Source organism: Pinus tabuliformis, chromosome 5_2 (assembly GCF_031772625.1).
Source record: "Pinus tabuliformis cultivar Carrire ecotype Pingquan chromosome 5_2, CPIR1, whole genome shotgun sequence".
Lineage (NCBI taxonomy): Eukaryota > Viridiplantae > Streptophyta > Pinopsida > Pinales > Pinaceae > Pinus > Pinus tabuliformis.
Genome location: NC_142306.1, coordinates 190,670,548 through 190,683,348, shown reverse-complemented (window position 1 = coordinate 190,683,348; position 12,801 = coordinate 190,670,548). Strand labels below are relative to the sequence as shown.

General features: G+C 41.4%; 3 protein-coding genes across 3 annotated transcripts; all 3 read left to right on the top strand.

Moving 5' to 3' along the window:
- The first annotated feature begins 923 nt into the window (after positions 1-923).
- Positions 924-1,622, top strand: LOC149158210 (F-box/LRR-repeat protein 25-like). Its single transcript, XM_089433917.1, has one exon. It carries the CDS (start codon positions 924-926, stop codon positions 1,620-1,622), a length of 699 nt encoding a protein of 232 aa, XP_089290043.1.
- A 4,425-nt stretch (positions 1,623-6,047) lies between these two features.
- Positions 6,048-6,746, top strand: LOC149158209 (putative F-box/LRR-repeat protein At5g02700). Its single transcript, XM_089433916.1, has one exon. The coding sequence runs from the start codon at positions 6,048-6,050 to the stop codon at positions 6,744-6,746; it is 699 nt and encodes a 232-aa protein (XP_089290042.1).
- Positions 6,747-11,125: 4,379 nt separating this feature from the next.
- Positions 11,126-11,821, top strand: LOC149158208 (putative F-box/LRR-repeat protein At5g02700). The gene has a single exon (XM_089433915.1). It carries the CDS (start codon positions 11,126-11,128, stop codon positions 11,819-11,821), a length of 696 nt encoding a protein of 231 aa, XP_089290041.1.
- Positions 11,822-12,801: the final 980 nt, after the last annotated feature.

Genomic DNA, 12,801 nt, shown 5'->3' with positions numbered 1-12,801 from the left:
ACAGGAATCTCAGGGGTTAGAGCTGCATTTTTTATTAAAATCCCTGTCAAAACTGTGCAATGAAACTCTGTATTTCTCCTCCCAGCTCTCAGAACTCAGAACCGTTTACATCTAAGTTTAATACAATAAATAGACTCCTGAATGAGAAAACAGATCGTCCAAAAATAAGGGCGTTGTTTCAACTGAAGCCACAAAGATAGAAAAAGGATCATCCATCTGCTCTAAAAATAGAAAGCGTTACATTATTCCAGCTGAGAATTTCTAATGACAAATGAAAACCAAACCTGGAGCGTAAACCCTATGAATTACTAACTGAAGTCATAAATAGACTGCCTAATCCTATTCTTCTGCTGTAGTGGGTGGTCTGCGTTTAATTTGGGCTTTTACTTTTCCTTTACCATTTGGATACAACCAATTTTTCTAACACCCTTTGTAACTTTGGGGCGCTTTCATCCATGTTACCATAAATGATTACACGTTGCAAAGAGTTCTGGCCAGCACAATTCGGTTTCCCCCAAATATATGACCCATTTGACTAAGGCGAAGAAACTCTTGGCAGCCTACTGATATCTCTGGAAAATGAATTTGACACCAATCTTGTTCTTGCATTGCTTTTATTGATTTGGAAAGTAAAGATATATTTACGACGGAAGGTATCGGCGTGCAATTTGAAGATTGTCTGTTGATCTTTGTTTCAGGCTTCACCGGCTGATGCGTGCGGATGGTGGGCGTGTCCTTTGAAATCCCATTATATCTTCATTACCGGTATCAAGTGAATAAATCAGGACGTGATTCGAAAATGGAACCCTGTTGTGGGTGCCGTTAAAGAAGGCTGACAAGAAATGTGACGAATCTTGAAACTTCAAGCGCATCTATTCTTGGAATGAAATACATCATTTGAAAACTCGACACACAGGATAAAAATGATGAGAGAGACATTGCCAGACAGACTGTCAGCACTTCACGACGATGTCCTTGGCCTCATTCTCTCGAAAATTCCAATCGGAGATGCCATCAGATCCTCGGTCCTCTCAAGGAGATGGGCACACGCACACAGGAACATGTACACCCGCATGTCCGAATTGCGTTTCAGCCCGTCACTGTTACTGGGCGTCCGTGGTTCCTATCCTCAACCGGTGATAGAAGAGGCAATCACGAACATTCTGAGGTTGTATACACCAGACAACGTAGAAACGTTTCATCTTGTTGTGGATGTTCAACCTTGGGCGTTCACCCCTAACAGGGTTTCCTCATGGTTGGCGTTTGTGGCAGCCAAGAATGTCCAAAGGTTGTTTCTCTGTCAATCCCCAGTAAGAGAAGTCTTTCCTCCCGATAATTTTTTCACCTGTCTTCGTCTCAAAACGCTCAATATCCAAAATTACTTGCTCACCCAACTTCCTGACCCTTTCGTGGGATTCCACCATTTAATTTCTTGCTCCTTCCGCAATGTCCATCTCACAGACAACACTTTAGCCGCATTCGTTTTGGGGTGCCCGCTTCTGGAGAGATTTATCATGAGGCGTTCTAATTCAGAACTTCTTAGCTCTATCGTCAATCAGATTGAAATGACAGAGAATGAAAAACAATTCTCTCTTCAACCAAGGCTTGTTTCCCAACATTGATAACACCACAATCATACTAAAATCTACGAAGCTTACTTGCAAGTCGATGGAGCCGATTTGATAAGAGACTGGGCGCATGAATATAAACAAATTTTTTGCTGGACTGAGTGCGTAGCGCGCTATCCCAGTGTGTAGCGCACAGCCTGATGCGTAGCGCCTGTGTATTTTTACACTGGCCACGCTAACCCAATGCGTAGCGCACTGCCCGGTGCGTAGCGCACACCTCCAACGCGTAGCGCACTTTCCTGTGACAGCTCTTCTGATGAACCGATGCCGTTTTTGGCCTTCATGTTTCTGATGAATGCTCGGACAAAACAACTGATGATAGTCTCTTATCCATCTGTTACGTTCTCCACAAGAAATGCCATTGTCAGACCTACAATTGAATGGCTGTCTTAACCTTGTCCAAAATCTGAATCCTGTCGAAAGCTTGTGAACAGAATCCTGGGATGAATTAGCCCGTCCAATTTTCAATCATATTTCTCAGTGTCACGTTACAAATGAGAATTGCAGCTTACCTTGAAGCAATAAAATTTTCATGCACAAAGTTGAGGGAATATTTACGAGTCTTCTTGGAATTATATGGTTTACTGAACAGATCTCTCTCAAAGAACCAAATTTCACAAATATAATTTTGAGAAATGCGACACTTTCAGCCATTATAAAACTTTTTAGTTGTCATCTAATAAGAAGAAACTTAAAATGCCAATATAAAGCACTTTCAAGTAGCCAAAGACTGTAGCTTCTTCTCAAGCTGCTTTGCTCTGCGAAGTGCATCTAAAGCCTCAGTTTGCTTACCTGCCCGTTTAAAATCAAGTGCCTTCAACTTCTCTGCTCTGATATTTTCTTCAAGGCGTATCCTTTCTTCCTTTGAACCTTCGGTTTTGTCCACATTTGCTCATGAAGTGTCATTTCCCAAGTTACCATCAACATGGCCAGATGTAGAAACCAAACCCTTATTCTTGGCACTGACTCCTTTGGTTGGCATCTGGCTAAAAATATCGTTTTCTTTCCAGCCAATCCCTTTCAAGGCAGATAACAACTGGGGATCAAAAATATCATCTACTGCCTCGCCATCATCATTGCTGATGCCATCAATTGAAGTGTGAGCTCGTGAGTTCCCAGCTAATTCATCCATCTGAATCTCCAGTGACTTTGCTAGCTCAAATTCATCTTCAGATTCCTCTAATTTACCTTCACGCTTTAAAGCAAGAGCCCGCCTTTTATGTGCCAGCACCTGCATCTGCTCAGCACCAACAACAGATTCATTCTGTGTGTTTTTTATTTTCTGAGTTTCACCAAGAAGAGTTGACAGTTCACCCTCCAAATTCATCTTGCTTCGCTTTCTATCTACATCCTGCAAATCTGCATCAGACCATCCCAGATCCTTGAGTGCAATGGTGACAACCCTTCTCCTGCTCTTTCTCAAAGAAGCTCTAAAGCTTCAGAACGGCGTTCAAGCTCCTTGCCTCGTTTAAACGCCTGTAATGCTTCCTCACCTTTTCCTTCTTTCTTAAGAGTATGATATTTCTTTTTCTCCTCCTGGGCCTGCTGCCGAAGTTCCTCAGGTGTAAAGGAATCATTCTCATCATTGGCATGGATAGTACTGTCCTTAAATCTGCTCTGAAAAACATCATGCTTTCTATCGAAAAATTTCAATAATTACATATTTGAAAACACATTTAACGATTTCTTCTTCAAAAACCCTGTCTTGCATTGATAACCATCTTGAAATATAAACTCACTGAACCTTCTTCTAGCCTGTAGGAATCATTTGACAAGTTTGAAGACCAACTATAAAACCTTGACTCTGAAATGACTCTTTTCTGGACCACAGTAACATCAATGAATGACGAGAAATGAACCTTGGAGAATTTGATTCTGACAAGGGACTGACAGGACCGAGTCTAACATTGGCTCCAATGGGGATGGCAGCTGCCGCTTCTTGGAGGTGCCAAGAACTGCAGATCTTTGGGAGAGCAGACAGTGCCTCCATCCATTGGGCAATGGAGTCATTATTTCAACAGACAACACGAGACTTCCGACTCATTTATGGAACTTGACTGAAATGATTGAAAAACTGACTCGGCAAACTTCTAACTAAAACTGTAATGAAACTCAAAACGAAATGCTGCCTTTTGGCTGCTTATTTATTTACAAAATCTACCCTACTCTACTGTAAAAACAATAGATCAGGTAATACTGAAATGCCAGATCAACCATTCAAGTAAACCTGAGAATGATGCCGCTTGAGAATGCTTCCACCAGGACACAGATGTAATTGCTGGCAGCCCTTCATGCGCGTAATGAGCCTGGTCACGTAAAAGACAACCTGATCTATCAATCAAACTGAAAAACATTTCCATGTATGTTTCCATTGGATCGCGAAAGCCAGGCTCTGTTGGCTGCCCCAACTCCGCAATACATACCTCTAGCTGCACCTTGTCAATGAAAACATCTGTAGGAAATTCTATTATTTCTTGTTTCGAAGGAGGAAGGATTTCCAAGAACTTTTTAGGGTCTTGGAAATCATATGACTGGATCTGCTCATCTAAACACTGAATCTCCTTCTCAACTCTTTCAACAACTAATTCACAAACACCAGTTTTGGCTTCAAAAGGAAGCTTCGGAGATTTCAAACATTGAAGCAAGGCACTGAAAAATTCTTCATTAAGTTCAAGATCCACTAACTGATTTCTTACTTCTTTTACAGCTTCACACAGGGCAGGGTTTGCCACATATCCTACCATTGCATGAGTGGATCAGCGAGCACTGGAATGTCTAGATCGAGTTGGAGTCGCCAGGTGAATGTTTCAGCCTTCTTATGTCTGATTGTTGTCCACCATCAGCATCAGATCTGCAACTTGATTTCATGTACTGGGACAAGACAATCTACAAGTCGAATGTCACATCAACAGCAAACCATCTTCCCCAGTATGGTCGCCACTATGTTAACGCTCAAATTTACCCCAGGCTGAGGAGGGAAAAACTCAAGGCAACATCAAACCACGCTCAGCCTCGTAGCTAGCCCTACGAGGATAGGAGAGGGCTCTCTCCGGGTCTATCTCGGCAAAAGGTCTTCAAAAGGGCTGGATGACCTATAGTGAATGCTGATTTTAGGCTAGTAAATAGATATGAAATTAGGTTTTTAATAAATGATTGGGTTTTCTGCGCTGCATGGGCAAAGAACAGCTTGAAACAGAGAAATGTAATCAAAAACACAGATTATCTCCTGAGGCAAGATAGGCAAGAAATTTAACATCAAATTTGAAGCATTGTGGAGTGGGTGAACTATTGAGGGGTTGACAAGGGCATAGAAGATGAATCCTTGTCAGACAGAAGAAACCATTAAATATGAACACTTCCTCAAGACAGAGCAAATAAATTGAATTCTGCCTTTCTCACTTAAAAGTATTCATTTAGAAACGATTATGAAATGAAACGAAGACACAACAGGCTACATATGAAACAAAGGATGAGAAAAATGTTAAATTTCATACCACAGGAATCTCAGGGGTCAGAGCTGCATTTTTTATTAAAATCCCTGTCAAAACTGTGCAATGAAACTCTGTATTTCTCCTCCCAGCTCTCAAAACTCAGAACCGTTTACATCTAAGTTTAATACAATAAATAGACTCCTGAATGAGAAAACAGATCGTCCAAAAATAAGGGCGTTGTTTCAACTGAAGCCACAAATATAGAAAAAGGATCATCCATCTGCTCTAAAAATAGAAAGCGTTACATTATTCCAGCTGAGAATTTCTAATGACAAATGAAAACCAAACCTGGAGCGTAAACCCTATGAATTACTAACTGAAGTCATAAATAGACTGCCTAATCCTATTCTTCTGCTGTAGTGGGTGGTCTGCGTTTAATTTGGGCTTTTACTTTTCCTTTACCATTTGGATACAACCAATTTTTTTAACATCCTTTGTAACTTTGGGGCGCTTTCATCCATGTTACCATAAATGATTACACGTTGCAAAGAGTTCTGGCCAGCACAATTCGGTTTCCCCCAAATATATGAACCATTTGACTAAGGCGAAGAAACTCTTGGCAGCCTACTGATATCTCTGGAAAATGAATTTGACACCAATCTTTTTCTTGCATTGCTTTTATTGATTTGGAAAGTAAAGATATATTTACGACGGAAGGTATCGGCGTGCAATTTGAAGATTGTCTGTTGATCTTTGTTTCAGGCTTCACCAGGCTGATGCGTGCGGATGGTGGGCGTGTCCTTTGAAATCCCATTATATCTTCATTACCGGTATCAAGTGAATAAATCAGGACGTGATTCGAAAATGGAACCCTGTTGTGGGTGCCGTTAAAGAAGGCTGACAAGAAATGTGACGAATCTTGAAACTTCAAGCGCATCTAATCTTGGAATGAAATACATCATTTGAAAACTGGACACACAGGATAAAAATGATGAGAGAGACATTGCCAGACAGACTGTCAGCACTTCACGACGATGTCCTTGGCCTCATTCTCTCGAAAATTCCAATCGGAGATGCCATCAGATCCTCGGTCCTCTCGAGGAGATGGGCACACGCACACAGGAACATGTACACCCGCATGTCCGAATTGCGTTTCAGCCCGTCACTGTTACTGGGCGTCCGTGGTTCCTATCCTCAACCGGTGATAGAAGAGGCAATCACGAACATTCTGAGGTTGTATACACCAGACAACGTAGAAACATTTCATCTTGTTGTGGATGTTCAACCTTGGGCGTTCACCCCTAACAGGGTTTCCTCATGGTTGGCGTTTGTGGCAGCCAAGAATGTCCAAAGGTCGTTTCTCTGTCAATCCCCAGTAAGAGAAGTCTTTCCTCCCGATAATTTTTTCACCTGTCTTCGTCTCAAAATGCTCAATATCCAAAATTACTTGCTCACCCAACTTCCTGAACCTTTCGTGGTATTCCACCATTTAATTTCTTGCTCCTTCCGCAATGTCCATCTCACAGACAACGCTTTAGCCGCATTCGTTTTGGGGTGCCCGCTTCTGGAGAGATTTATCATGAGGCGTTCTAATTCAGAACTTCTTAGCTCTATCGTCAATCAGATTGAAATGACAGAGAATGAAAAACAATTCTCTCTTCAACCAAGGCTTGTTTCCCAACATTGATAACACCACAATCATACTAAAATCTACGAAGCTTACTTGCAAGTCGATGGAGCCGATTTGATAAGAGACTGGGCGCATGAATACAAACAAATTTTTTGTTGGACTGAGTGCGTAGCGCGCTATCCCAGTGCGTAGCACACAGCCTGATGCGTAGCGCCTGTGTATTTTTACACTGGCCGCGCTAACCCAATGCGTAGCGCACTGCCCGGTGCGTAGCGCACACCTCCAATGCGTAGCGCACTTTCCTGTGACAGCTCTTCTGATGAACCGATGCCGTTTTTGGCCTTCATGTTTCTGATGAATGCTCGGACAAACAACTGATGATAGTCTCTTATCCATCTGTTCCGTTCTCCACAAGAAATGCCATTGTCAGACCTACAATTGAATGGCTGTCTTAACCTTGTCCAAAATATGAATCCTGTCGAAAGCTTGTGAACAGAATCCTGGGATGAATTAGCCCGTCCAATTTTCAATCATATTTCTCAGTGTCACGTTACAAATGAGAATTGCAGCTTACATTGAAGCAATAAAATTTTCATGCACAAAGTTGAGGGAATATTTACGAGTCTTCTTGGAATTATATGGTTTACTGAACAGATCTCTCTCAAAGAACCAAATTTCACAAATATAATTTTGAGAAATGCGACACTTTCAGACATTATAAAACTTTTTAGTTGTCATCTAATGAGAAGAAACTTAAAATGCCAATATAAAGCACTTTCAAGTAGCCAAAGACTGTAGCTTCTTCTCAAGATGCTTTGCTCTGCGAAGTTCATCTAAAGCCTCAGTTTGCTTACCTGCCCGTTTAAAATCAAGTGCCTTCAACTTCTCTGCTCTGATATTTTCTTCAAGGCGTATCCTTTCTTCCTTTGAACCTTCGGTTTTGTCCACATTTGCTCGTGCAGTGTCATTTCACAAGTTACCATGAACATGGCTAGATGTAGAAACCAAACCCTTATTCTTGGCACTGACTCCTTTGGTTGGCATCTGGCTAAAAATATCGTTTTCTTTCCAGCCAATCCCTTTCAAGGCAGATAACAACTGGGGATCAAAAATATCATCTACTGCCTCGCCATCATCATTGCTGATGCCATCAATTGAAGTGTGAGATCGTGAGTTCCCAGCTAATTCATCCATCTGAATCTCCAGTGACTTTGCTAGCTCAAATTCATCTTCAGATTCCTCTAATTTACCTTCACGCTTTAAAGCAAGAGCCCGCCTTTTATGTGCCAGCACATGCATCTGCTCAGCACCAATAACAGATTCATTCTGTGTGTTTTTTATTTTCTGAGTTTCACCAATAAGAGTTGACAGTTCACCCTCCAAATTCATCTTGCTTCGCTTTCTATCTGCATCCTGCAAATCTGCATCAAACCATCCCAGATCCTTGAGTGCAATGGTGACAGCCCTTCTCCTGCTCTTTCTCAAAGAAGCTCTAAAGCTTCAGAACGGCATTCAAGCTCCTTGCCTCGTTTAAACGCCTGTAATGCTTCCTCACCTTTTCCTTCTTTCTTAAGAGTATGATATTTCTTTTTCTCCTCCTGGGCCTGCTGCCGAAGTTCCTCAGGTGTAAAGGAATCATTCTCATCATTGGCATGGATTGTACTGTCCTTAAATCTGCTCTGAAAAAACATCATGCTTTCTATCGAAAAAATTTCAATAATTACATATTTGAAAACACATTTAACGATTTCTTCTTCAAAAACCCTGTCTTGCATTGATAACCATCTTGAAATATAAACTCACTGAACCTTCTTCTAGCCTGTAGGAATCATTTGACAAGTTTGAAGACCAACTATAAAACCTTGACTCTGAAATGACTCTTTTCTGGACCACAGTAACATCAATGAATGACGAGAAATGAACCTTGGAGAATTTGATTCTGACAAGGGACAGACAGGACCGAGTCTAACATTGGCTCCAATGGGGATGGCAGCTGCCGCTTCTTGGAGGTGCCAAGAACTGCAGATCTTTGGGAGAGCAGACAGTGCCTCCATCCATTGGGCAATGGAGTCATTATTTCAACAGACAACACGAGACTTCTGACTCATTTATGGAACTTGACTGAAATGATTGAAAAACTGACTCGGCAAACTTCTAACTAAAACTGTAATGAAACTCAAAACGAAATGCTGCCTTTTGGCTGCTTATTTATTTACAAAATCTACCCTACTCTACTGTAAAAACAATAGATCAGGTAATACTGAAATGCCAGATCAACCATTCAAGTAAACCTGAGAATGATGCCGCTTGAGAATGCTTCCACCAGGACACAGATGTTATTGCTGGCAGCCCTTCATGCGCGTAATGAGCCTGGTCACGTAAAAGATAGCCTGATCTATCAATCAAACTGAAAAACATTTCCATGTATGTTTCCATTGGATCGCGAAAGCCAGGCTCTGTTGGCTGCCCCAACTCCGCAATACATACCTCCAGCTGCACCCTGTCAATGCAAACATCTGTAGGAAATTCTATTATTTCTTGTTTCGAAGGAGGAAGGATTTCCAAGAACTTTTTAGGGTCTTGGAAATCATATGACTGGATCTGCTCATCTAAACACTGAATCTCCTTCAAAACTCTTTCAACAACTAATTCACAAACACCAGTTTTGGCTTCAAAAGGAAGCTTCGGAGATTTCAAACATTGAAGCAAGGCACTGAAAAATTCTTCATTAAGTTCAAGATCCACTAACTGATTTCTTACTTCTTTTACAGCTTCACACAGGGCAGGGTTTGCCACATATCCTACCATTGCATGAGTGGATCAGCGAGCACTGGAATGTCTGGATCCAGTTGGAGTCGCCAGGTGAATGTTTCAGCCTTCTTATGTCTGATTGTTGTCCACCATCAGCATCAGATCTGCAACTTGATTTCATGTACTGGGACAAGACAATCTACAAGTCGAATGTCACATCAACAGCAAACCATCTTCCCCAGTATGGTCGCCACTATGTTAACGCTCAAATTTGCCCCAGGCTGAGGAGGGAAATACTCAAGGCAACATCAAACCATGCTCAGCCTCGTAGCTAGCCCTACGAGGACAGGAGAGGGCTCTCTCCGGGTCTATCTCGGCAAAAGGTCTTCAAAAGGGCTGAGATGACCTATAGTGAATGCTGATTTTAGGCTAGTAAATAGATATGAAATGAGGTTTTTAATAAATGATTGGGTTTTCTGGGCTGCATGGGCAAAGAACAGCCTTAAACAGAGAAATATAATCAAAAACACAGATTATCTCCTGAGGCAAGATAGGCAAGAAATTTAACATCAAATTTGAAGCATTGTGGAGTGGGTGAACTTTTGAGGGGTTGACAAGGGCATAGAAGATGAATCCTTGTCAAACAGAAGAAACCATTAAATATGAACACTTCCTCAAGACAGAGAAAATAAATTGAATTCTGCCTTTCTCACTTAAAAGTATTCATTTAGAAACGATTATGAAATGAAACGAAGACACAACAGGCTACATATGAAACAAAGGATGAGACAAATGTTAAATTTCATACCACAGGAATCTCAGGGGTCAGAGCTGCATTTTTTATTAAAATCCCTGTCAAAACTGTGCAATGAAACTCTGTATTTCTCCTCCCAGCTCTCAGAACTCAGAACCGTTTACATCTAAGTTTAATACAATAAATAGACTCCTGAATGAGAAAACATATCGTCCAAAAATAAGGGCGTTGTTTCAACTGAAGCCACAAAGATAGAAAAAGGATCATCCATCTGCTCTAAAAATCGAAAGCGTTACATTATTCCAGCTGAGAATTTCTAATGACAAATGAAAACCAAACCTGGAGCGTAAACCCTATGAATTACTAACTGAAGTCATAAATAGACTGCCTAATCCTATTCTTCTGCTGTAGTGGGTGGTCTGCGTTTAATTTGGGCTTTTACTTTTCCTTTACCATTTGGATACAACCAATTTTTTTAACATCCTTTGTAACTTTGGGGCGTTCACAATTCGGTTTCCCCCAAATATATGACCCATTTGACTAAGGCAAAGAAACTCTTGGCAGCCTACCGATATCTCTGGAAAATGAATTTGACACCAATCTTGTTCTTGCATTGCTTTTATTGATTTGGAAAGTAAAGATATATTTACGACGGAAGGTATCGGCGTGCAATTTGAAGATTGTCTGTTGATCTTTGTTTCAGGCTTCACCGGCTGATGCGTGCGGATGGTGGGCGTGTCCTTTGAAATCCCATTATATCTTCATTATCGGTATCAAGTGAATAAGTCAGGACGTGATTCGAAAATGGAACCCTGTTGTGGGTGCCGTTAAAGAAGGCTGACAAGAAATGTGACGAATCTTGAAACTTCAAGCGCATCTATTCTTGGAATGAAATACATCATTTGAAAACTGGACACACAGGATAAAAATCATGAGAGAGACATTGCCAGACAGACTGTCAGCACTTCACGACGATGTCCTTGGCCTCATTCTCTCGAAAATTCCAATCGGAGATGCCATCAGATCCTCGGTCCTCTCAAGGAGATGGGCACACGCACACAGGAACATGTACACCCGCATGTCCGAATTGCGTTTCAGCCCGTCACTGTTACTGGGCGTCCGTGGTTCCTATCCTCAACCAGTGATAGAAGAGGCAATCACGAACATTCTGAGGTTGTATACACCAGACAACGTAGAAACATTTCATCTTGTTGTGGATGTTCAACCTTGGGCGTTCACCCCTAACAAGGTTTCCTCATGGTTGGCGTTTGTGGCAGCCAAGAATGTCCAAAGGTCGTTTCTCTGTCAATCCCCAGTAAGAGAAGTCTTTCCTCCCGATAATTTTTTCACCTGTCTTCGTCTCAAAATGCTCAATATCCAAAATTACTTGCTCACCCAACTTCCTGACCCTTTCGTGGGATTCCACCATTTAATTTCTTGCTTCTTCCGCAATGTCCATCTCACAGGCAACACTTTAGCCGCATTCGTTTTGGGGTGCCCGCTTCTGGAGAGATTTATCATGAGGCGTTCTAATTCAAAACTTCTTAGCTCTATCGTCAATCAGATTGAAATGACAGAGAATGAAAAACAATTCTCTCTTCAACCAAGGCTTGTTTCCCAACATTGATAACACCACAATCATACTAAAATCTACTGAGCACCCTTTAGAAGCTTACTTGCAAGTCGATGGAGCCGATTTGATAAGAGACTGGGTGCATGAATATAAATAATTTTTTTGCTGGATTGAGTGTGTAGCGCACAGCCTGATGCGTAGCGCCTGCGTATTTTTACACTGGCCGCGCTAACCCAATTCGTAGCGCACACCTCCAACGCATAGCGCACTTTCCTGTGACAGCTCTTCTGATGAACCGATGTCGTTTTTGGCCTTCATGTTTCTGATGAATGCTCGGACAAACAACTGATGATAGTCCCTTATCCATCTGTTACGTTCTCCACAAGAAATGCCATTGTCAGACCTAAAATTGAATGGTTGTCTTAACCTTGTCCAAAATATGAATCTTGTCGAAAGCTTGTGAACAGAATCCTGGGATGTATTAGCCCGTCCAATTTTCAATCATATTTCTCAGTGTCACGTTACAAATGAGAATTGCAGCTTACCTTGAAGCAATAAAATTTTCATGCACAAAGTTGAGGGAATATCTACGAGTCTTCTTGGAATTATATGGTTTACTGAACAGATCTCTCTCAAAGAACCAAATTTCACAAATATAATTTTGAGAAATGCGACACTTTTAGCCATTATAAAACTTTTTAGTTGTCATCTAATAAGAAGAAACTTAAAATGCCAATATAAAGCACTTTCAAGTAGCCAAAGACTGTAGCTTCTTCTCAAGCTGCTTTGCTCTGCGAAGTGCATCTAAAGCCTCAGTTTGCTTACCTGCCCGTTTAAAATCAAGTGCCTTCAACTTCTCTGCTCTGATATTTTCTTCAAGGCGTATCCTTTCTTCCTTTGAACCTTCGGTTTTGTCCACATTTGCTCGTGCAGTGTCATTTCCCAAGTTACCATGAACATGGCTAGATGTAGAAACCAAACCCTTATTCTTGGCACTGACTCCTTTGGTTGGCATCTGGCTAAAAATATCGTTT

Bases quoted from the DNA above. Each gene is read 5' to 3' on its own strand.
- LOC149158209 (XM_089433916.1), top strand. From the start codon at position 6,048: ATGATGAGAGAGACATTGCCAGACAGACTGTCAGCACTTCACGACGAT.
- LOC149158208 (XM_089433915.1), top strand. From the start codon at position 11,126: ATGAGAGAGACATTGCCAGACAGACTGTCAGCACTTCACGACGATGTC.
- LOC149158210 (XM_089433917.1), top strand. From the start codon at position 924: ATGATGAGAGAGACATTGCCAGACAGACTGTCAGCACTTCACGACGAT.